The sequence below is a fragment of the Lactuca virosa genome, chromosome 1 (genome assembly GCF_052849685.1).
Source record: "Lactuca virosa cultivar CGN04683 chromosome 1, Lactuca_virosa_CGN04683_v6, whole genome shotgun sequence".
Lineage (NCBI taxonomy): Eukaryota > Viridiplantae > Streptophyta > Magnoliopsida > Asterales > Asteraceae > Lactuca > Lactuca virosa.
In genome coordinates this window covers 141,562,963-141,588,686 of record NC_136426.1, presented here as the reverse complement: position 1 = coordinate 141,588,686, position 25,724 = coordinate 141,562,963, and the positions used below count along the sequence as shown (strand labels likewise).

Sequence of the window (25,724 nt, the reverse complement as noted above, 5' to 3'; positions counted from 1 at the left end):
GACTGAGTACTGGCGATTGTGTTGATTGGCAGACCAAAGACAATGTGGTGGAGTAGATCGATGAAGAAAGAGATGAAGTAGAAAGAGGGGTCATGAATTATTTGGGAGAGATCGAGAGGGGACTCCTGATGGCTGGTTAATTTGGAGGTCAAAGAAACGAAACACAATTGTAGATAGCGGGTCTTTGAAATTTTTTGGGTTGGGAAAAAATATTTTGGGGAAAACGAAAATCAAAGGGAGGGGGGAATATATATATATATATATATATATATATATATATATATATATATATATATATATATATATATATATATATATATAATCTTTAAATTTTGATTTACTAATTTTGAATTTAGGATGAAAATTTACATTTTTTAAAATATTTTTGTGTTCATATGTGTCATATACGAGTGGTGTGTCATGAAATTATACTTGTGTTATATGTGTTTAGATGGGTGAATTCATGTCTTACTCGTGTAAGGCACACAACATGAATTTGAAATACATGTCGACACAAACACACATGATTTATAGGTTATCCTTATAATTAAGGCTTATGGGTTATATCATTGGGCTCATGCCTTGTGGATTAGGGATTAGGATGTAGGATTTGGAGCTTAGGGCTTAAGGCTTATGCTTGTGGCTTCTAACTTATGGCTAAAGGCTTAAGGCTTATAAATCATGGTTTAATGTGTATGGCTTGGGGCTTTTGGCTTATGACATGTGGCTTGTGGTTTAGGGATACCACTTATGGCTTATGGTTTAGGGTTTACGAATTAACGAATAATATATATGCTTTTATTCCAATCATGATATTCAAATCTTATATTGTGTATATATATATATATATATATATATATATATATATATATATATATATATATATGTGTGTGTGTGTGTGTGTGTGTGTATGTGTGTATGTATGTATTTATGTATATTTATGTATATGTGTAATTGATGTGTATGTGTATGTATACATGTATCTATACATATATACGTATATATATATATATATATATATATATATATACATGTGTATGTGTGTGTATACGTATATACATATATGTATGTGTGTCTTAAGAGCAAAGCCTTATGACCTACAGAATAAGCCCTAAGTCATAAGCACTAAGTGTCAACACATGCACTATGTAGTAAGCTCTACACCTTAAGCCTTAAGACCTAATCCACAAGGCGTAAGGAATAAGCCATATACCATAAGCCCTAAGAAATAAGCCTTAAGTCGTAAGATTTAAGCCATAAGCTCTAAGCTCTAATCTATAATCTCCAATCCCTAGTCCCGAAACCATAATCCTTAAGCCTTATTGTTTATGTCTTTATGACTTATGAATTAAATCTTTTGGATATGGCTTATAAATTGAGCCTTAGGGCTTACATATTAAGTCTTATGGATTATCCCTTATTACTTATTGCTTATGGCTTGTCTCTTAATTATACATTATGGCTTATGAATTATATCTTATATGTTAAGGCCTGGGGCTTAAGGCCTATAGGCTACATGTTAGGACTAAAGGCTTAAGTCTTACATATTATGGATCATGATTTAGTGGTTATTGCTTATGGCTTACGAATTTGGCTTATAGCTTAGGACTCAAGGCTTGGGGATTATGGCTAATGGCTTCCAACATATGCCTTGTTAATTATGGATTATAGTTTTGGACTTAATGAATTTTTCTTAAGGGTTTGGGTTTATGGCTTAGGAATTATGACTTAAGGCTTAGGGATTATGGCTTATTTCTTATGAATTAGAGCTTAAGGCTTAGGGTTTATGGATTATAGCTTATGATTTAAGGCTTAGGGCATATGACAAATAACTTAAGTCTTAAAGGCTTATGGCTTAAGGCTTAAGGTATATGCCAAATGGATTAGTTCATAAGCCTTAAGCCTTAAGCCATAAGCCATAAACCATAAGACATAAGCCATAAGCCATAAACTATAAGCCATAACTACATACACCCTCATTCGCATACCTACACCCATACCCACCCCCACACACTTATACATATATACCCATTCCCACAAGCCAACACTGATGCCTACACTACTCAACCTCCACGTTACCTCCACCTCCACATCTACCTTTACACCCTTACCCACCCACCCTACCTATACATACACCACCCACCCATCATATCCCCACACCTACCTTGCCCCAAATCTACACCCCCACCCCTGCCCACCCATCCTCACCTTATATAACTTACACCACCAACACATACCTACTCATACCCATCATGACCCATACCATCACACCCTGCACCCACATGCTCATGTACACCACCCACCCATCATTAGGGTTTGCATGATCTTCCCGTACACCCTGCGTATGAGGTGTACGCCCAACATACTAAGGCATGCATGCCCTAGCACGCTTAGCGTACACACGTACGCTCAACATACTCCCCAAATTCCAAAATTACCAAAATGCCACTATGGGCCCGTTTGCACTGTTTTCTTTCACTTAGGGACCAAAATGCAATGCATTCATTTATAGGGTAAAACTTAGAAGTACCTCATCATTGGGATGTTACACACACCCACATGCATTATTCTCTAAATAGGGTTTAACTTTCATTTTAATATTTGACCATTCAAGTTTGGGTTTATTCTAATTTTGAGTTGTTTAGTTATTTCTATATTTTAAATGTTATATGTGTTACAAAGATATTTATAACTTCACACACTAACTCCATGCCCACACACCTACTCCTACTCCAGCTCACAACACCTCACACCCACCTACACCCACGTTCTACCTACTCCTAGATATACACATGTTACAGCTTATGATGTATCGCTTAAGGGTTAGCAATCACAAGTTATCACATATAAAGCTTTGCTACGAAATGAAAATCCATAAACATTTTCTAAAATGGAATTATTTTAAAAAATGAAAGTATGGTATCTAAGAACATTTAAAAAAAACTACTTTTATGGAAAACTAAATTGTAAAAAAAAAAATTACTTTTATGAAAAACCAAATTGTAAAAATTTCGTAATAAAATTAACAAAAACAAAATTACATTTTTTTTCCGATATCCCTAAAATTTATGCAAAAAATTCAATTTTGTAAGTTTCCCTCTCCTCCCAAAATTTGGAATTTTAAGTTCCCTCTTGAACACGGAAAACAAATTGCCCCAACCCTAAGTTAGACCGAGAATCATAATCGAGATGCTACGAAAATTGCTAATTTCCAGTCGAGGCCATCAGGTTCCTTATTTCTCCGATCAGAATCATTTTCTAACTACTTTGTCACTTTCCCTTCATCATCTCTCTTTTCCCTCCAATTCCTCATGGTTTGTCTAGTCTTCACATGTTTCTAAGCATTTTATGGTGTTGTCCGTTGTTTCTAAGTATCAATTTGCTATAGGGCTTGTTAGTTTCTACAGTCTATCATATATCCATTACTGTTTTGTTGGGTAGACTTGAGTACCAGAGAGAGAAAGTTTTGATGCTGCACTTCAAGTTATCTATGGATTGTTAGGGCGATTTGTAACAATAGCTTTTTTATTTCATGTCAGTTTTCATTATGTTCGTTTCTGTTTGCTTGTGTGAACTTATGAGTTGATGTAGTTTCAATGAAAACCAACTTGTTAGTGTCTTCATTTTACTCTGCTTGAAACGATGACCACCAAGTGTTTGATAAAAATTCTCACTGAGTTCTTATTCCCCCACAAATTAAAGTCCCTTATACGTATTCCTTTGTGCCAACTCTGTTTCTTGGTCTTACAGATCCTAATGACCATTTGAAATACTCGCTTGAGATTATTGTACAAGTAAAACTTAGTTTTTAGCAGGGGTAGACCCACCCTTATGAGAATGGGGTCATATACCCCCAACGGATTTTTGAAAATTATCTGAACTCCTAATTTACACTCCCTTTGTTGTCATAACTCATAAGATGGTGGTGATGGATTTTAGTTATCTTTTATTTGTAAATGTTTTTGCTGGTATGTCACTAGTTAACCCACCCTTATTAGTTATTTGGAATGATAGTCTATGCCTTTCATTATGGCCTCATGCTTAATTATAAAAAATATGACAGGTCTCTTCAAAGTGAAGGACCCTTGTACTCTGGGAGGAGGGTCATATACAATATTTGGCACGACAGTTGATCTGGGGAAATTGAATTCCCAGTTTGAGGTAGTGTTTTACTTTGAGCATTTGTAGAGTGGAAGTGAAAGTGATTGTGCATATGTATTGAACTGCAGGAAATAGGTCGATTAGTGTCAAGTCCTGTTGATGGGAAGATTCAGAAATCTGGAGATAGGAAGGGATTAGCGGAGAGCGAACCATCAACTTCAACCATGTGTGTTAATGGGAAACCTGATTTCTCTAAGCTGAAAGGGATATTTGTCTGGACAATCTTTCAGTTAGAGAACTTCATGCAACTTTCAAGGCTACATTTGGCAGGGAAACTCCTGTGAAGGATCTCCATGGGGCTGTCTAATTCTTGTGATGTTTCGACTACCACTTTCATAAACGAAAACAACATAATAACAAAGAAACCCAAAGTAGAAGAAGACTATAACGATAAAAATAACCTTAATAATGAGAATGAGAAGGAGAAGGAGGATCCATTTGTTATATCAGTCGGTCAAAGTCAAAGTGAGGCCCTCAATGGTTGGGCTTGACCAATAACTAAACGAAAAAAAAGAGGCAAGTGGTAGAAAATTGATCCTTAGATGATAATATTTTAACAATTATGTTTACTTTTACTATTGTATAACAATTAGTTATTATATATATATATATATATATATATATATATATATATATATATATACACACACACACACATAAGTAAATTAGGAGGTCTAATAATTATCAATCTGTAAAAGTAATAGTTTTGATCAAACCTATTAATTGGAACGACTATTATCAATCTGTAAAAGTAATAGTTTTGATCAAACCTATTAATTGGAACGACTGTTTGACAATGGTTCTACTTAATTTACTATTTATACACCAATTAAGGTCCTAATGTTAATTATATTTAGTGATCAATACGTGTAGTTGGCTCAATAAGAGCCGAAGCAAGAATTAGGTGTTTCATTCTATAATGTGATTGCAAATATCATGTGTTTCATTCTATAAACCAGTTATATTTTTGGTTGAACCGGTTCGGTTAAACCTGATTTTCTCTTGAACCGGTTTGGTTGAACCCGATTTCTTTTGATCCGGATCGGTTGAACCTAGTTAGGGAACCACATGGTTTTTTATTCTAAATTTTCCACTAGTTTCATCCAACCCACTTGTATTAACCATTTGACCTGATTCATTCATATAGTCTATTGATGGTGCCCCCAACAAAGAATATTTCTAGATCCGTCACTGATTTTTAGATTTATGTTTTAAGTTTTGTAGTTTTTCTTACTTTGTTGGTTGTTTCTTGATGTTTCACAGACAATCCGTATGTTAAAGATGGTGATACAGTAAGCGACTTCTCCATTGCTTCTTTTTAACTTTTCTTTCACAACTAGTTTACTAAATTGTAACAATTGCATTTGTATTATGATTAGATAGTGGACTTTTGTTGTGGTTCAAATGATTTCAGTTGCTTCATGAAAGAAAAACTCGTCACCATGGGAAAGACAAGGCTCCCTTTAACACCACCAGTTTCCCTCACCTTCGTTGCCTTCTCCACCACCACAACTGCACAGATGCAGCACCGCGGCCTATTTACCACCAACATCGTGAGTCGTGACCACTGTTTACCGCCATCATAGTCACTACTATCACTCACAACCACCACCTAAACCTATTGATTTTATTTTAGGTTGTAGAAAATGACATGCAAATATGTGATTCGGAAAATGACGAAAAACCCTTCCATGTCCAGGTCTAACAAAATTCGAATATCATACTTCCTAAAGTTTTGTGCAGCCATTGTTTTTTTATTTTTATTTTTAATTCGATTATTGCAGCACATAGACAAAATGGGGCGACAACACTCATTACAGTAAGTTGTAACTCTTGATACTTTCACAACCAAGGATACATCAGAACCCTTAACACCAGTATGTCATCACCTCACAAGATCATCATTGTTATATTTTTTTTTTTACTAATTTCTTCTTTTTCATTTGGGACTTTAACTTGTGAAAGCCGATTCAAAGGTTTGTTTATGTTAACTTCTTTGTGCATTACACTTTTTTTCCTTCATAAACTACTCTACTAAGTTTTTAATGTACTCATTTTTTGTTTCAATGTTGGTATAGGTACCAAATATGATATCAACTCAAGACCATGAACTTCAAAACTCAAAGAAATAGAAACCAACTTATATATCATCTAATACCCTTCTCAAGAAGACAAAGAGCAATACCAACAAAATGAATGCCTAGTTATGTCTTGTTTTTGGTTTATGATGTTTTTGCTTTATTTACCATATTTTAATACTTGCAATTAGTACAATTTTTTTTCGTATTTTAATTACGAAATTAATGTATGAATTTGGATTTCAATTATTAATAATATCGAATTTTGAATTTTGTTATTGTTTCATATTGTCGGGTTTTTGTTACTTTAATTTATATTCTTTTGATGTGTCTACAATATAGAAAAAGTAACAATAAAAATTGAACTATTATGGTTTTAATATAAATTTCGCCATGTTTTATAGTTTTTCAATGTCTCTAAAATTATACAATGGTGACTTTACATCATTTTTTGATATGTGGCTAAACGGTTAACAATAGCCATAATGTAAAGTAATTATGAGTCTACAATTGTTTTAAAATCATGTTTTTTGTGACGATAAATTGAACAATAACAACATAAAAAAATTTGATGTGGCAAATAAATACCATAACTGATTGTTTTTGTGACTAATTATTAGCAAATCGTCACTTATGAAATTAATTACATGTGGCCATTTAACGAACATGGTCATGTTCACCGTAATTATATGTTTTTAAAAGATACCTAATAGTCCTTAAATTTAATAGAATGTGTGTCTTTATAATACTTATGATCGTGTTTCACTTAATTGTGTGTCACTATACGATAGGTAATAGTCACCAAAATTGACTGTTTTTGTGACTAATTATTACCAAATCGCCACTTATGGAATTAATTACATATGGCTATTTAGCGAACATGGTCATGCTCACCGTAATTACATGTTTGCAAAAGATACCCAATAGTCTTAATAAACTTTAAACTGTGTGACAATATATTAGAAAAAAAACCACACTAAAACATCATGAATGTCGCAAGTTGGTGATATACAGTCACCACAGTTACTAAATAAATGTGTCTATTGACGGTTTAACGCTACAATATTGGATATTTAAGGAAAAAAATTTCGTACACATTTGCCACACTTTTATAATACGGCCACATGTTTTCATATCATACGGACACTACATTTTAAAATGACTATAAGACTCATACGATGGCGTCACCTTCCGTCACACTTTCAGTGAAAAAATAAAATGTCACTATATGCATATGGTCACACTTTTTTGGTGTGACTGTAAGTCGTTTTTCTTGTAGTGATCTTTGGGCCCCTCGGTGATTTGAGTTGATCTACAGGAACCAAGCATGGTCCGGACTAAATTGATGTGTTCAATTTAGTAGTCTGAATTTGATAATTAAATTGAAACATCCCAAAATACGACCCAAAAATTTTTGTTTTAATATTACTAAAATCACATCATCCAATGTCATACATACTAAGAACCATAGAGTGAGTAACTCAAAAGTCATGTAATTGTGTCAAAACAAATACTGTATCAATCATATCGAAATATCTGAATAAAACTCCCAGGATAAAACTGAAGTTGTGGTGTGTGCCATGCCATCATCCCGAGCTCTTCCCCTTACTTGCGGAAGTACCTGAAACCAAAAACTGAAACTGTAAGCACAAAGCTTAGTGAGTTCCCCAAACTACCACATACCATACAATAATATGTAAGCAAATACTGGGCCCCGCCCACTGCATCGGACTGAAATCCGGGACTAGCTTTGGGCCCCGCCAACTTCATCGGGCCCTACCCGGCATCGGACCGAAGTCCGGAACTAACCTGGGCCCCGCCCACTACATCGGGCCCCGCCCGGCATCGGACCGAAGTCCGGAACTAGCTTGGGCCCCGCCCACTACATCGGGCCCCGCCCGGCATCGGACCGAAGTCTGGAACTAGCTTGGGCCCCGCCCACTACATCGGGCCCCGCCCGGCATCGGACCGAAGTCCGGAACTAACTGAGCATAGCATAGCATAATCATAACTACTGGCATAAACACATATACTGCATACTGCATCGGACCGAAGTCCGGAACTCATATCACAAAAACATGCTTGAATCACAAAGACATCAAGCACATTGAACTACTGCATCAGACCGAGGTCTGGAACTACTGCTAACTAAACGGGCCGGCATTGTGGCCGTAGACCCGTTCCTACTGGAAGGAAACTCACCTCGTAAGCTGGATGCTGAAAAAAGCTACTCGGGAACTGTCTGCTACTGCTCCGGTATCTCCCCGGCTACAATTCCCATAAATATACTCAATCAAATACTGATAACTAAACTGGGGGTGAAATGACTATTTTACCCCCGATCAAAGTCAACTTCCTGGTCAAAGTCAACCTCCAGTTGACCGGACTCGCCGAGTTGGTCCGCCAACTCGCCGAGTCCCTTTCATCCGTTCTAGTCCTCTACTCGCTTCTACTCGTCGAGTTTGGCGAAGACTCGACGAGTTCTTCTTCGATATATACATCGAGTCTAACTTCATCCGACTCGCCGAGTTGTATGAACACTCGTCGATCCTGAAGAACAACTCGCCGAGTCCCAAGCATGCTATTACTATACAGTCGATTCTAATCGATTTCAGTGCTTCCAAATCATAGATCTAGGCTCTCAGGGTTGGTTTTACACGTAAAGTTTCCAACTTTACGTGCATGCATGAAGAGATGAGGCTAGAACATCAAAATAAGCTAACAATGGGGTCTTAGGGTTTGGAACTCGACCATGGGTGCATAAAGGCAGTTACTTTGAGCTCCTACAGCTCAAATATACTCAGATCTATGATCCATTTCCTTATAGGAGTCCCAATCTCGAGTTTGGATCCAAAAAGTCCCAAAAAGAAGCACATCTAAGCATACAAGACTATCAAATGGAAATAACAAGCAAGGTACAAGCTTTAGTACCAGAATGTGAGGCTGATGATCAAGAGACTCTGGATCTTCTTCTTCTCCTTTGGATCCTTCCTTCTTTCTTTCTCTTCCAAAACCTCCAAACTAGCACAAACACACTCAAGCTCAACAATGGGGGCTAGGGTTTACAGGGGAAATGCTCTAAAGGTGCTAGAGGCTGGGGTGGGAGGCTATAATGACGTTTATATAGGGTACAAACCCTTGAAATTAGGGCTTCATCCAGACAGGCAGACTCGCCGAGTCCTTTCATATGGACTCGCTGAGTAGCCAACTTAAAATGTGTGAACATCCCGTCTCTACTCGACGAGTTGGGCTACAGACTCGTCGAGTATCCCTTAAGAAAATGAAAATTACTTTATTTAAATCACATTCCAGAAATGGGGCGTTACAACTCTCCCCCACTTATCTTAGACTTCGTCCTCGAAGTCTGCTGCTGCTGGATCTATAAACAACTCTGGATAATGCTTCTTCATTTCCTCCTCGGCCTCCCATGTCCATTCTGAACCCTTTCGGTGCTGCCACTGCACCTTCACTAGCTGGACTACCTTGTTCCTCAGAGTCTTCGTTTTCCGATCCAAGATCGCAACTGGTCTCTCGATATAATTCAGGCTGCTATCAACCTGAATATCCTCCAAGGGTACAACCGCTGACTCTTCCACCAAACACTTCCTCAACTGAGAAACATGGAAAGTGTTGTGGATCTGGCTAAGCTCTGCTAGAAGATCCAACCGATAGGCGACCCGACCTACTCGGGCCAAAACCCTAAAAGGGCCAATGAACCTGGGGCACAGCTTGCCCCTCTTTCGGAACCTGATAACACCCTTCCAGGGTGATACCTTCAGGAGGACCATATCGCCCACCTGAAACTCAAAATCCGAACGCCTCCTGTCGGCGTAACTCTTCTGCCCACTCTGCGCAGTCTGCAGTCTGCTACGGACCTGCTGGATCAACTCTGTGGTCTTGAATACCACATCTGTACTCCTCATGACTCGCTGACCGACCTCACCCCAACAAATTGGGGTCCTACACTTCCTCCCGTAGAGCATCTCGAAGGGAGGTCGGTCTATACTGGAGTGGTAGCTGTTGTTATACGAAAACTCCGCTAACGGAAGATACGTATCCCAACTGCCACCGAAATCTAGTACACATGCCCGAAGCATGTCCTCGAGGGTCTGAATCGTCCTCTCGCTCTGTCCATCCGTCTGAGGGTGGAAAGTGGTGTTGAAGTGGAGACGAGTACCCATCTCGTCATGAAACCGCTTCCAAAATCTGGAAGTAAACCGGACATCTCGGTCTGACACCACCGAGACAGGCACTCCATGCCGAGCCACTACCTCGCGCACATAAATATCAGCTAGCTTCTCGGCCGATATACTCTCTTGAATCAGTATGAAATGCGCGCTCTTGGTCAGCTGATCCACTATGACCCAAATCGAATCAACTCTACGTGCGGTCCTGGGAAGCTTAGTGATGAAATCCATGGTGATATCCTCCCATTTCCACACGGGAATGTCTAACGGCTGCATCTTGCCGTGGGGTCTCTGATGCTCCGCCTTGACCTTCCTGCAGGTCAGGCATCTCTCCACGTACCAAGCTTCGTCCCGCTTCATGCAGGGCCACCAATAGTCGGGTCGAAGATCTCTGTACATTTTCGTCGCCCCTGGGTGGATGGAAAACCAAGACTTGTGGGCCTCATCCATCAGTACCTGCCGTACTCCTCTCCAGTACGGTACCCAAACTCTCCCATGAAGGGTCAACAATCCTCGACTATCATAGTCAAAGGAAGCTACTCGGCCCACAATCCTCTCACACTTCTGTCTCTCCTCCTTCAGGCCCTCAACATGTTCCTCTCTGATCTGCTCCAACAATGGAGTAATCACTGTCATCCTCAGACAAATATCCCTGATTGGGGCGGCTACCACCTTGCGGCTCAGGGCGTCGGCCACTACGTTGGCCTTGCCCGGATGATAAAGGATCTCACAATCGTAGTCCTTTACCACATCTAACCATCGGCGCTGCCTCATGTTCAGACTCGGCTGATCCATGAGGTACCTCAAACTCTTGTGATCCGTGTAAATGATACAGCGGACCCCATAGAGGTAATGTCTCCAAATCTTGAGGGCAAACACTACTGCCCCCAACTCTAAGTCATGTGTCGGATAGTTTGCCTCGTGAGGCTTCAACTGTCTAGAGGCGTAAGCTATCACATGCCATCGCTGCATCAACACTGCTCCCATACCTGTGATCGAAGCATCACAGTAGACTACAAAATCCTCTACTCCTTCTGGCAGGGTGAGAATCGGCGCCTCGCACAATCTCTACCTGAGGGTCTCAAATGCTGCCTGCTGCTCAGGCCCCCAGTGAAACACCACCGACTTCTTGGTCAGTCGGGTGAGCGGAACTGCTATCTTGGAGAAATCCTGAATGAATCTCCTGTAGTACCCTGCTAATCCTAGGAAGCTCCGAATCTCAGTTGGAGATCTCGGGACCTCCCACTGCATCACGGCCTCTATCTTGGCCGGATCCACTAGTATACCCTTCTGGTTGACAAGGTGTCCAAGGAACTGCACCTCGCGCAACCAGAACTCGCACTTGGATAACTTCGCGTAAAGTCTCTCCCTCCTCAGCGTCTCTAGCACCTCTCTCAGGTGCTCCTCGTGCTGCTCCTGAGTCTTAGAATAAACCAAGATGTCATCAATGAACACTATCACAGACCGATCCAGCATCGGTCTGCATACACGGTTCATGAGATCCATGAACACGGATGGAGCGTTGGTGAGCCCGAATGACATCACCACAAACTCATAATGACCATAGCGGGTCCTAAAAGCGGTCTTCTGCACATCCTCATCCCTGACCCGCATCTGATGATATCCTAACCGTAGATCAATCTTGGAGAACCAAGATGCTCCCTAAAGCTGGTCAAACAAGTCATCTATCCTCGGAAGTGGGTAACGGTTCTTCACTGTTACCTTGTTCAACTCCCGGTAATCTATGCACATACGGTGCGACCCATCCTTCTTCCTCACGAAAAGGATCGGGGCTCCCCATGGTGAACTACTCAGCCTGATGAAACCCTTGTCTAGCAGCTCCTGCAGCTGCGTAGACAACTCATGCATCTCTGGAGGAGCCAACCGATATGGTGCTTTGGCTATCGGAGCCGCACCCGGAACCAGGTCAATCCGAAACTCGACCTGTCTCTCCGGAGGTATTCCATGCAAATCCTCTGGGAATACGTCCGAGTACTCTCGTACTACTGGCACATCGTCAACAGTCGCCTTACCCTTCTCCTGGGCATCTATGACATAGGTGACGTACCCTGCGCAAACCTGTTGAACGTAGCACCTCGCTCTCGCTGCTGAACACAGTATCGGTCCGCACTGTGGCCTCTCGCCCTGAATCACTAACTCTCCCCCACTGGGAGTGCGAACCCTCACTAACTACAGCTCACAATCAATCACTGCCCCATTGGGGCTCAGCCAATCCATACCCACTATAACCTTATTCCCTCGCAGGGGAATGGGAACCAAGTCCACTGAAAACGGCTCATCGAATAACTACAGCGAACACGCCCTATGAACTCTCGCGACCCTGACGGTCCTGTCATCAGCTATCTCAACCTCTAGTGGGCAATCCAGCTCCCCCGGAGCTCTGCTAAACCTCTTGCTAAGCGCAAGAGACACAAATGATCGGGTAGCCCCCAAGTCAAACAATACTGTAGCTGAAATGCCGTTCACTAAGGACGACCCTATATGAAAACATATAACCATGAGAAACGATCAATATCAATAAGGAGATACAAGGAAAATATATACCTGTCACCACATCAGGAGTCGCTCGCGCCTCCTCTGCTGTCATCTGGAAAGCTCTACTCTTCGCCACTGGCGTCTCACCCCGGCCCTGACGGCCGTCTGTAATCCTCAAAGTAGCAGGGGCAGGTGCTGCCACCTTCCCTGCTGCTGCTAAACTCGGGCACTGGGACTTTTTATGTCCCCTCTGGTTGCAATGAAAGCAAATCAGATCTGATGCTGTGGTGGTGGTAGTAGCTGTACAGTCTCTGCTCATATGCCCAGTCCGGCCGCACTTAAAGCAACCGGGACTCCCTGCCTTGCACACCCCATCGTGCACTCTCCCACACTTGCCACACCGATTGTGGCTCTGCTGTCCTCTAGGTCTGTGATCTGATACCTTGGGCTTTTTGCCCGAACTCCCTGTACCAGAAGCCACCTCTGGCTTCCTCTTCCTCTCCATCTCCAGATCTATCTCCCTCTCCCGAGCCCTCGCAATCATATCATCCAGCGTCTTACAGCTGGACCGGCTCACAAACTGGCGGATATCACTCCGCAGCATCTCATGATAACGGGCCTTCTTCATTTCCTCATCAGCTGCGTACTGAGGAACAAGAAGAGCCCTCTCCCTGAACTTGGTGGTAATCTCCGCCACTGTCTCTGAAGTCTGAGTGAGATCCTGAAACTCCCTGACTAACTACTGCACCTCAATAACCGGTGCAAACTCGGCTCTGAACCTGGTAGAAAAATCAGCCCAAGTCATGGCATCAAGCGCTGCGTCATCTCCGATGACATGTCCGACCTCCTCCCACCAATCTCGTGCCCTGTCCTTCAGAAGACAGGATGCTAGTCTGACCTTGTCCCCCTCGGGACATCTGCTAGTGCGGAACGCATTGGCGACATCCGCCAACCACCTGGTACTCGCAATGGGATCCCGTGCCCCATGGTAGTCTGGAGCTCCACAAGCCCCGAACTCCCTGAAGGTGAGTGTGCGCGACCCCATCATAGCCGCCACCTCAGTACGGAAGGTGCTCAACCTCTCGTCCATCAACTCTAAAATACCCTCCTTGATCGAACCGAAGATCACAGGAGTCTGCTCAAGTATAGTGCGAGTAATCTCTGAAGAGAGAAACTCCCTAGTCTGCTCGTCCAACTGCCCGGCCTCCGCGCCTGATCCTGATCCCTCCCCGGCACCTGAACTGCCGACTGCTGGTCTAGGGCGTAAAACCACCATTCTGAAAACACATCATGACAAACGTTAGAAACACTGATATATCTCGAGGGATCGCTACTACTACCAGTTTCCTGGTCTCATCTCAGCTTCCTTGGTTCAAGTACATATCCTCTGCTTTCAGTATTACGGGCCCATACTACCTTCCACATCTATCCGTACTTTCCTCAAGTACTGCCTCGACTCCACCAAGTCACTTCTACTGCTATTGATCTCTGCTACTCTCATCCTAGGCTTGCCCTAGGGAAATCTCTGACTCCACCCAATCCAGTCCTCAGCTGCTGAAGGCCTCCTTGTAATGCCAATTAGCCATCACCTGAATACCATCACATGTGGTGAGGCTCAGATAATCCTTCGAGTAAAAGACTCGTTCCTACAACGGTTAGACTCAAACAAGAGTTGCGCAATAGGGCCAAATCTAGCACTCTGAAATTATTCAGCCATGTTCACATGTGACATGACGTATTCACCTAATGGCTAATTCCCATCACTCCGAGTCCCACAAAGCACGAAGCAAGCAGCATTCAGACACAGGAGACTACTCAAGCAATTCTATCCTCATAAAAAGAAACTGTACTAGCATACAATGCTAAGCTCATACTATCAGGCATAACCTAAACAGGCTATCCTACTGCTGTCTACTTAATACTGGCATGCAATTCTCATAAAGCTGAAACACATATAGCAGGCACATAAGGCATCCTCCTAGATCCTTAATCCTATTCTAGCATGCTGTTCTACTGAAACTGGAACTGATATACATAACATAAACTTGTATGGGTAATTTGGGAGTACTTACTTGAGCTCGGCTGATCGCATGCACCACACCCTTTTCCTTTTCTCAAAACTCTTTTTCTTTTTAAGTTTCTTTTTCAAAAATTTCTTTCGAAAACATTTTTCTTTTGAAAAATCTTTTACCGTTTCCTTAGTTTGAGTCCAGTCATACCCGAAAGTGTGCCTGAATCCCTCAAACCAAGGCTCTGATACCAACTTGAAACATCCAAAAAATACGACCCAAAAATTTTTGTTTTAATATTACTAAAATCACATCATCCAATGTCATACATACTAAGAACCATAGAGTGAGTAACTCAAAAGTCATGTAATGGTGTCAAAACAAATACTGTATCAATCATATCGAAATATCTGAATAAAACTCCCAGGATAAAACTGAAGCTGTGGTGTGTGCCATGCCATCATCCCGAGCTCTTCCCCTTACTTGCGGAAGTACCTGAAACCAAAAACTGAAACTGTAAGCACAAAGCTTAGTGAGTTCCCCAAACTACCACATACCATACAATAATATGTAAGCAAATACTGGGCCCCGCCCACTGCATCGGACTGAAATCCGGGACTAGCTTTGGGCCCCGCCAACTTCATCGGGCCCTGCCCGGCATCGGACCGAAGTCCAGAACTAACCTGGGCCCCGCCCATTACATCGGGCCCCGCCCGGCATCGGACCGAAGTCCGGAACTAGCTTGGACCCCACCCACTACACCGGGCCCCGCCCGGCGTCGGACCGAAGTCCGGAACTAGCTTGGGCCCCGCCCACTACATCGGGCCCCGCCCGGCATCGGACCGAAGTCCGGAACTAACTGAGCATAGCATAGCATAATCATAACTACTGGCATAAACACATATACTGCATACTGCATCGGACCGAAGTCCGGAACTCATATCACAAAAACATGCTTGAATCACAAAGACATCAAGCACACTGAACTACTGCATCAGACCGAGGTCTGGAACTACTGCTAATTAAACGGGCCGGCATTGTGGCCGTAGACCCGTTCCTACTGGAAGGAAACTCACCTCGTAAGCTGGATGCTGAAAAAAGCTACTCGGGAACTGTCTGCTACTGCTCCGGTATCTCCCCGGCTATAATTCCCATAAATATACTCAATCAAATACTGATAACTAAACTGGGGGTGAAATGACTATTTTACCCCCGGTCAAAGTCAATTTCCTGGTCAAAGTCAACCTCCAGTTGACCGGACTCGTCGAGTCCCTTTTATCCGTTCTAGTCCTCTACTCGCTTCTACTCGTCGAGTTTGGCGAAGACTCGACGAGTTCTTCTTCGATATATAGATCGAGTCTAACTTCATCCGACTCGCCGAGTTGTATGAACACTCGTCGAGCCTGAAGAACAACTCGCCGAGTTGAAGAACAACTCGCCGAGTCCCAAGCATGCTATTACTATACAGTCGATTCTAATCGATTTCAGTGCTTCCAAATCATAGATCTAGGCTCTTAGGGTTGGTTTTACACGTAAAGTTTCCAACTTTACGTGCATGCATGAAGAGATGAGGCTAGAACATCAAAATAAGCTAACAATGGGGTCTTAGGGTTTGGAACTCGACCTTGGGTGCATAAAGGCAGCTACTTTGAGCTCCTACAGCTCAAATATACTCAGATCTATGATCCATTTCCTTATAGGAGTCCCAATCTCGAGTTTGGATCCAAAAAGTCCCAAAAAGAAGCACATCTAAGCATACAAGACTATCAAATGGAAATAACAAGCAAGGTACAAGCTTTAGTACCAGAATGTGAGGCTGATGATCAAGAGAATCTGGATCTTCTTCTTCTCCTTTGGATCCTTCCTTCTTTCTTTCTCTTCCAAAACCTCCAAACTAGCACAAACACACTCAAGCTCAACAATGGGGGCTAGGGTTTACAGGGGAAATGCTCTAAAGGTGCTAGAGGCTGGGGTGGGAGGCTATAATGACGTTTATATAGGGTACAAACCCTTGAAATTAGGGCTTCATCCAGACAGGCAGACTCGCCGAGTCCTTTCATATGGACTCGCCGAGTAGCCAACTTAAAATGCGTGAACATCCCGTCTCTACTCGACGAGTTGGGCTACAGACTCGTCGAGTATCCCTTAAGAAAATGAAAATTACTTTATTTAAATCACATACCAGAAATGGGGCGTTACATAAATAGGAGAGCGAGAAACAAAGAAATTAACATGAGGTTGATCATTTAATCCATGAATATGTTCATATGATATCTTGAAGAATGAAGGAATAGTTGATCACTTATCTTAGGGTCAAGGTTTGATTTGAATCGTAGTTTGGCATTAGCTTTGGAAAGCACTCTTTGTTGTTTGGTTATACTTTCAATTATGTTTATAGACTTATCCAAGTGGGAGACTGTTGGATTATGTTGTTTAAGCTCATAACTAAATTGGTATAAATTTGCAAATAGAGGCAAAGTCATTTTTGAGTTGCCCTCGTAAACCGAAAATAGCTATAAATGATATTAAGAAAGAGAGAGAGAGAGAGAGAGAGAGAGAGAGAGAGAGAAATGATTTGTTAATATATTATGTGATTAATATATTAATTAGAAATAGATAATTTATCTGTTAATTTGTTATGTGATTAATAAATTAACCGGAGATCAATAGTTAAATAATTGATTTATTAATTAATAAATTAATATGAAATCAATGGCACTTAATTAATTGTTAATCAGAATTAATCAGAAATTAATTTGGGATTAATTAGAATTAATTAAAGGTGCAAGTGGTGATTGTAATTGTTCAGTAGTTGAAAAATAGAAATCAATTATAGAACCATCCAATGATGGACAGTTTCGGAGGCTTCTTGGGTTTTTAGATGCCTCATGGATGCATATAAGGAAATGATTTAAATTTGGATGAAATCTATTATTTAATTAATTCAAATCTGTTTATGCGTGCAAGTTACCTAAACTATAAATAGGACCCCTTGGACATCAAATTTCGTTCATATTCTCCCTATTATGCTTAGGAACGAAATTTCTATCCTTCTCCTATCTCTCCACTTTATTCTAGGGTTTCTAGGGTTTTAGGTGTGATCCATTAGAGGCATCATAATTTTAATGTTTGCTTTCTAAAGACACAAAGGAAAGGATCAAATATTTATTTGCTATAATAAATCTAAAGGTATGTAAACCCTAATTCTTAAATTTCGATTTCCATAGAGTTTCCTTTAGGGTTCTTGAAGTTCATAGTATGTTGCTATCAATTAGAGAAAACATAGAACCTTTATAGGTTGCATGTGAAGTTAAGTGTTAAGATTTTATGCTTTACATGTTTTTTGATAACCCATAAAAACCCATCAGGAACGTCCCAAATTTCAAACCAAAATTTTCATTTAAAAATAAAAGCATTTGTTCCAATTACAATATTAGAGATCTAATAAAACCATTTGATTCAAAAACATTTATCAGAGTATCGACATAAGAGTTGTTAAGTGCAAAAATCTCCAATGGATGCGATGCAATAAAGTCGTGCCCTTCTTTCAATATAAGAAATACCTTAAACATTTTAAAAATAAACCATAAGCATAAAGCTTAGTGAGTTCCCCTAAAATACCACATACCATATATATTTTCCATGGGCTACCCCCATGGTCTTTCCCTGAAATGCCATGAGCCACCCCAATGGTCTTATATCCAAGTGTCATGGGTTGCCCCATGATCTTTCCCTTAAATGTCATGGGCTACCCCCATGGTCTTACATCCAAGTGTCATATGTTATTCCTATGGTCTTACATCCAAGTGTCATTGCTACCCCTTGTTCTTTCATACATTTTCCATGGGCTACCCCCATGGTCTTCAATGCAAGTATCATAAAGACAACTAGCATCCTACATATTATAGTGAGAAGATTCGCGTGAACTACTCAACAGAAGCTCAATAGCTACCTCAACAACAAAAAAACCAACCCAAGCTTCCTAAGGCCAAACCGAGACCAGTCCTTAGTCAAATAATCAATTCTACCCAAGTTTGACCAAAAGTCAAACTAGTCAAAAAGTCAACTCATATGACCCCCACGACGTGGGAATTCCATTGCCACGTCGTGGTCACGTCCAGAGAAAACAGACGCGTTGCAGCGAGCCACAACATCGTGGGCATGCCGTGGCAATTCCATTGCCACGTCGTGGTCACGTCCAGAGAAAGCAGACGCGTTGCAGCGAGCCACAACGTCGCGGGCCTTCTTGGCCATGTCATGGTTTCGATCAGAAAGATTTTTCTATTAAGTCCAAGTCTCCAACCTTCATATCTGAATCAACATGATGTTTAGATGGATAAAGTTTCCAACTTTATCAATACTAATGACTCAAGCTTTCAAGCTATAAACTTTAATAAAGGACCAAGATAACTTGCATGGCGAAAAAGGGAAGGCAAAAGATCATAACTTTCCTAGTATGTGACGTCCAAGAAGCATTCCAAACTGATCAAAATGTGTTGGAGTCCACTCAACTCCAAGATCACCCATAAAATGGACCAAAAGTGTCAAAAACCACAAATTAAGAGATCTAAAGAAATAAAGAGCAAGATATGAACTTTATACTCGCAATAGTCCATAAATGGAGTGAATTTGATGGATCTAAACTTAAAACAACATTCCTTACAATAAAAAGAACCTTCTTGGTCTTCAAACTTCATCAAAATGCCATCAAAAGCATCCAAAAGAGGAGAGGGGAGAGGGGAGGAGCTCAAATCTTGAAGAGGGATGCTAGAATTTCTCCCAAGGAGTTCTATATGTGATGGAGGCTAATAAAATACCCTAAAACATCAAATGCTTACCTTTAAATACGTTAAAAACCCTAAAATTCATGGGCTTGGGCTGCACAACGGTCACCTCGTGACAACCTGCTTGTAACCTCGTGATGGCTCTCACGTCATGACAACATTCTTGTCACCTCGTGATGGCTCTCACCTCGTGACAACATGCTTGGCACCTTGTGACGACGGGTTTTCACCCAAATCCACTCCAACTTCAAACAATCATAACTTCTTCGGTCAACTCTGTTTTCGGCTATCTTTATATGCACGCGGATGTATTGACAAGCCCCACAACCCTATCTAATTATTTTTTAATTTAGACATGTTGAAATAAAACCATAATCCGTGTAAGGAGCCTTAGATATTACTTTTCCCATTTTACCCTTTGGTCCCAACACACAAATCAAGGGTTGAGATCTCCTAACCAATATTATCAACATTCAATAAGGTCTAAAATTTATTTCCTTGAATCCCAAATCCTTTGCATGATCGAATTACGATCCACAATCCCGAAATAGAAACATCCTGAACTGGATGTTACATGTATGGGCCTAAGCGCCCCGCGCTTTGCAAGAGCACTTCCCGCTTTATTGACTGGACAAGCCCAATGGCAAATTTCAAGTCCAAAATGTCCAAGGCCCGTCCATAAAGAATTTTATACAATTAAATTGCACGCATCGAGAATAGGATATTACATAAATCAAGGAGGGTACAGACGTAGAGAAGGAAGAGGTAGCAAACATGCTTGCTTTGGGCTTCTTGGCTCTCGATTTTCTAGAACCGAAGGGACTCAGGGAGGCTGAGATTTTCTTGTCGATGATTGAGAACATGCAAAAAGAAAAAATGGTTCCTCCATGTCATTTAGTTAAGAATAAGTGGAAATTAAGTAATCTAACCATTATAAACGACGTTTTCAAAGAAAATAACCATTTTTTCAATTTTTTTAAAAATAACAATTTTCTCCGGAATGCCCGTATTCCGGAGTATTGTTCGTATTTTGGAGTTTTAAAAAAATATCAAAGAAATCTTTTTATTTCTTTTTTGGATTTTGAATGTTACATTTCGAAATGTTTAATTTCATGGTTTTTCAATAAAATGTCTAATTTTATACACTAATATCGTATATAGTTCACATTACTATATTAGTTTAACTTTTTGTTAAATTTAAGTAGAAAAACAAATTTTTTTTCGCAATTCTGGAATTGTTTATCGGATTTCGGACTTGTTCTTGAAATTCCAGAGTTTTTTTTTCCAAAATCCGAAGTTTTAATCCATAGTCCGAAATATTGGTCCAAAGTCCAGAATTTCGTTTCGAAATCAATAAAAACAAGTGTTTTTTCTTGTCTGGAATCCCCATTCGGAACCAAGTGGTTATTTTTACTTAAAAAATTGATTATTTTCTTCAAATACACATTAAAAAGTTGTTGGATTACTTAATTTCTCGTGATTTAATTAGGCCACCTCAACAAGTTACCGGAAGAAAATATTAAAAAAGTTTGGGGGTGAATAAATTAGCCTATATTCTATGTTTTTATGTAAATAAAATTAAGGGACAATAACTTAAAAAGGTAACCTATTTTTTGATTTGTACATATTTAGCCACTATTTTTTTTGTCTATATTTTTTCATTGAACTTGTTTGAACTGTTTAAAAAACATCGTTATGACCTGCTATAGTAGGTTTCCAACATATTTGACAACTCAGTTGAGACTTCGGTCATCTTTTCCAGCGAGTCTCCAGCCACCAATGCTTTTTCCGACGAGACTTCGGTCATCTTCTTTGGTCAACATGATTTTTTCTGAAGAACTCACTTTTGAAGGACACACGAACTCACATAAAAAAACCAAGATTTCGAGTTCATACACATGAATCGTTTCCCGACCTCCACACCTTCCCCTGTTGCAGTTTCGACTATAATGTCGCCGCCTCCGCCTCCTGTGCCCTCGCCCTCACTTGCAACACCCGGGCCTCCACGCTGAGATGCGCCACTCGACACCTGGAGTACCACTCATCTCGTACCTTAGGTCCAATCTGCAAACCCTAACACCTCTGTTTCAGATATGGGTACTCGTTATAGTTCATGAAATTCGATTTCTAGAAAAACCCTAACACACACACACACATGAACTTCAACAACAACCTACCCATAATAATCTTCTCCTGAAAAGATCATGTTTCGCCGGAAAAATCATAAACGTCGGATAAGATGACCATAGTCTCACGTGAGCTGTCAAATATGTTAAAAATCTGCTAACCCTACTATAGACGGGTCATAAGAATGTTTTTTAAACATTTAAAACAAGTTTAATGAGAAAATATGGACAAAAAACTTAGTGACTAAATGTGTACAAATCGAAAAATCGGTTACATTTTTAAGTCATTATCCCTAGAATTAAATTTGAGATTTTTTCATAAACTTGGCTAAAATATTAAGACTTTATTGGAGATGCTTATTTAATAATATATAAGACTGGTCGATATGGGCATCTCAATGCAGTTGAGAGGCTGAGGTGGACTCAGTGGCGTTGAGGCTTATGGAACACCGCTTCGGCCTAGCGACTCGTGACATCGCATGGAGGGCTCGACGCAAGCCAACACTGCTTTTCTTCTTTATTTGCCTCATGACGTGTGGTTCATGGACAAACGTAATCCCCCTCTAGGCGTTGACGACTTAACTGTGATGTGGCAGCATGGTGGGTGGGTACTCATACCCAACTGCCTAAGAATATTATTATTTTATCATTTTATCTATTTTAACTCAACACAACAAAATCAAGTCTTTTATAACACAGTTTTATTATAATTTATTGACTGATTAGCGCTATCAAATATTAATAGACATCTAAACATCACCTTATACAATAGTAACAAAAGCTGGAAATATTTGGTTTACTTTGCAACAAAAATGGAGATGGACCCATGAAATTATTTAAAATAAATAAAACTTAAGATGCATTTTGGGACACAAAATATGGGTTTATTCCCGTATTTTTTGGAAGCTCCCTTAAATTCGGGGGCAGTTTATGGTTCATATTCTTTGACAACCTAAACAAAATATTTCCAGCTTCCCACCCACTTAAACTTTTTATTTCGTATGTTCATAAAAATTATATTTTCAAACACAACTTCCGAAACACAATTATCCATCGATTTCTATCACCATTTTCGTGTTGATTTGTTATGAACGATCATCTGGGTGCATTGCTCCCATGAGCTCATAACTTTTCGTACAATTCTTCACAATTTTCTAATAGAATAACGATAGAGAAACAACAACAGAAACTTCAGGCGCGATTCTTGTTTTGTTTAACGCTTTGCCGATAGAATAGCATGAGCTCGCAATGAAAGGTCTATTAAAAGGCCTGCGTTACATTTCTGAAATTTTCGGTATGTTTTCCGTGGTTTGATTGCAATAAGATGTTTAATCTCTATATGTTTCAAGTTATGACATTCATTGAATCGGTTCAAATTACAGAAGCGGATAACGAAAAAGAACCAGAAATACAGATCGGTGCACCCACGGATGTTAAGCATGTTGCCCATATTGGTTGTGATGGTCCTTCTTCGAATGCGCCTAGTTGGGTAATCCCCAATTTCATTATAGTGTATTGGTGTGTCTGATGTGATTGTGAATATTGAGGCAAAACGTCGTTTTGGTGATCTTTGTTTTTTGGACGATATCGTTCTTGATTAATTTTTGTTATAACAGATGAACGAGTTTCAAGGTTCTTCAGATGCTGGATCATCCGATTTAAAAGGTGGGACAAAGGTTACACTTTTCACATCGGTTTCGTTTTGTTTTTTTGACTAGTGGTAATAAAGTGAGAAGTCATAAGTAAGGCATTAGAATCATGTCTATTCATCACCTTCATTGCTTTGGAGACTTTTTCAACAACCTTCCCCCATGTTGCCTTTGGGACACTAATCGGGAATATCCCGAGATGGTGTATACTTCTTTTGTACGTAAGTGTCCTAGTGTTAAGGATGTGAATCATGTGATTTATCTCCTAATGTTAATAGTGGGGTCGGTTGGTGGGGATGCATGAGGTTGCATATACCTTATTTTACTTAAGGTACACTATCTATAAGTTTTTTTCTAATTCAAGGTCATATGTCATTTGGCGTTAGGTGCAGAGTCATCAGATCGTCGTGGCAAGTCAAAGAAAAAGAAGCAAGGTTCTAGCAATTCAATAAATACCCCAGATAGGGAACCTAAGACTAGGAAGAACAAGAGCTCAACTAGTGATAATGAAAGTAGCCGTGCTAGGCGGACCAAAAACTCGAGTATGGGGTCAGAGTCACCAGCGCAAGACCCTCGACCAAAAAAGGACCGAAATAAAAAGAGGGCATCGAACAATGACGAGGATCCAAAAGGCAACGAGATGCGTCTAAAAGAAAATGTTTCATGAATTCGGTTGACCATAAAATATACCTTGGTTTCGCCACCTTTACATGAATTTGTAACAAATTATACTGCATTTTACGACTGTTTTTTATGTATAAATTAGTAGAACGTACCTATCATGTTTTGTATTTTTTGCACATATGCAACAATGAGATGACAGTTTATTCCTAAATGTTTTCAAGACAAAAGGGTAAGTGCCATATTTTGGCGTTTCTACCAACCGGTCTCATGACATATACATAAAAAATAATAAAAGTAATTAATAATGTTATTTGAATAAAGGATGTAATTATTCAGTCATATACTGCGAATGTCGTTTTATATAAGATGAAACATTCTAAAATCAAACTAATTTATATTTGAATCTCACGCATTTCAAGTATATAGTAATATTTCTTTCAAAAAATTATAAATAGATAAAGATTGACCCACTAAAACTTAAAGAATAAATAAATAAATAAATAACATTTACACTGTAGCATTTTGTTTGAAGTAAATTACAAATTGCATCGCGGATAATGTCTAAATACTCAAGGATATTCTTTTGGAATTAAAATAGAGAATAGCTAGTTTAGGGTCATATTAAAAACACTTTTTTATGGTTGTTATATATTTTAATATTTATATCCAATCATATAACATCATCATTCATATTATATATTAAAAAAAAATTATATAGAGATATAAATATTGATTATATGGGTAAATTTAAAGTCATATTTAATTTATAGTAATGGTCCAAATTTTTAAAACCAACAATATTTGTTGTTTAAGTTTCATCATATGAACGACTTGTGTAATTTTTATGTATAATATATTTTTATGTGTAATTTTTAACACCAACAATATTTGTCTTCCTCTTCAACTATATTATTTATAACGCTAAATTTGTCATTTGTTATGCTTAAACATAAACTCCATTCATTGTTTCTTGGGGTGGGGTATCAAGTATCAACTAATTAGTCCCAAATGTAATTACAAAGTGATGCTGCCAACAAAGTAATGCAATAACCATTGGTTCAAAGAACTTCAACAAAATAAACAAAGTAAATTAAACACAAAGCATTTACATGGTTTCACTATCGATGTGATTTTACACGTTCACTCAAGGATGAAGAAATTGAAATAAAGAGTGTAGATATAGAGTCTCACCTTACAATTCGGTGAATCTCTCCATTGACAATGCGACTCTTATTCAAAATATGTCTCTAAGAATATCAAAACAATTAGAGTGTTATTGTAATATCGTTTTGCTAATTCCGAAAAAACCCTATTACAACGATCACAACTTTCTCAGCGGCTACGGCTTTTCCGGCGGGATCAAACGCCGGAACTGAATTTTTTTTTCTTCTTCTTATTGTTATCTTCGTTATCCTGTTGATAAATTTTGAATTGAGTTTTCATCACGATTCATAGGGGTTATCTCCTACTAGCAATGAAAATTTTGATAGATTTAGGTGTTTTTATATCTCCTACTAGCAATGAAAATTGTTATGTATGTCCTATTGCTAAACAAAAACAATTACCTTTTGAAAGTTGTAATCACATGTGTGATGATACATTTTCTCTTG

The 25,724-nt window shown here is 39.7% G+C and overlaps 1 protein-coding gene across 2 annotated transcripts; it reads left to right on the top strand.

Moving 5' to 3' along the window:
- Positions 1–22,805: 22,805 nt before the first annotated feature.
- On the top strand, positions 22,806–24,260 carry LOC145106932 (uncharacterized). 2 transcript variants are annotated; one of them, XM_079043853.1, is made up of 4 exons: positions 22,806–23,135; positions 23,224–23,330; positions 23,458–23,506; positions 23,883–24,260. In XM_079043853.1, the coding sequence occupies exons 1-4, from the start codon at positions 23,090–23,092 to the stop codon at positions 24,155–24,157; spliced, it is 477 nt and encodes a 158-aa protein (XP_078899979.1). In that variant the 5' UTR covers positions 22,806–23,089; the 3' UTR covers positions 24,158–24,260. The 2 variants fall into 2 exon arrangements, with proteins under 2 accessions (XP_078899979.1, XP_078899974.1); XM_079043848.1 differs by having other exon boundaries at positions 23,877–24,260.
- The last annotated feature ends 1,464 nt before the right edge of the window (positions 24,261–25,724 follow it).

Excerpts from the sequence above, each read along its gene's own strand:
- LOC145106932 (XM_079043848.1), top strand. The coding sequence starts at position 23,090 with ATGAAAGGTCTATTAAAAGGCCTGCGTTACATTTCTGAAATTTTCG. Across the intron at positions 23,136-23,223 it reads TTACATTTCTGAAATTTTCG|AAGCGGATAACGAAAAAGAA; the intron begins GTATGTTTTCCG and ends TTCAAATTACAG. Across the intron at positions 23,331-23,457 it reads CTTCGAATGCGCCTAGTTGG|ATGAACGAGTTTCAAGGTTC; the intron begins GTAATCCCCAAT and ends TTGTTATAACAG.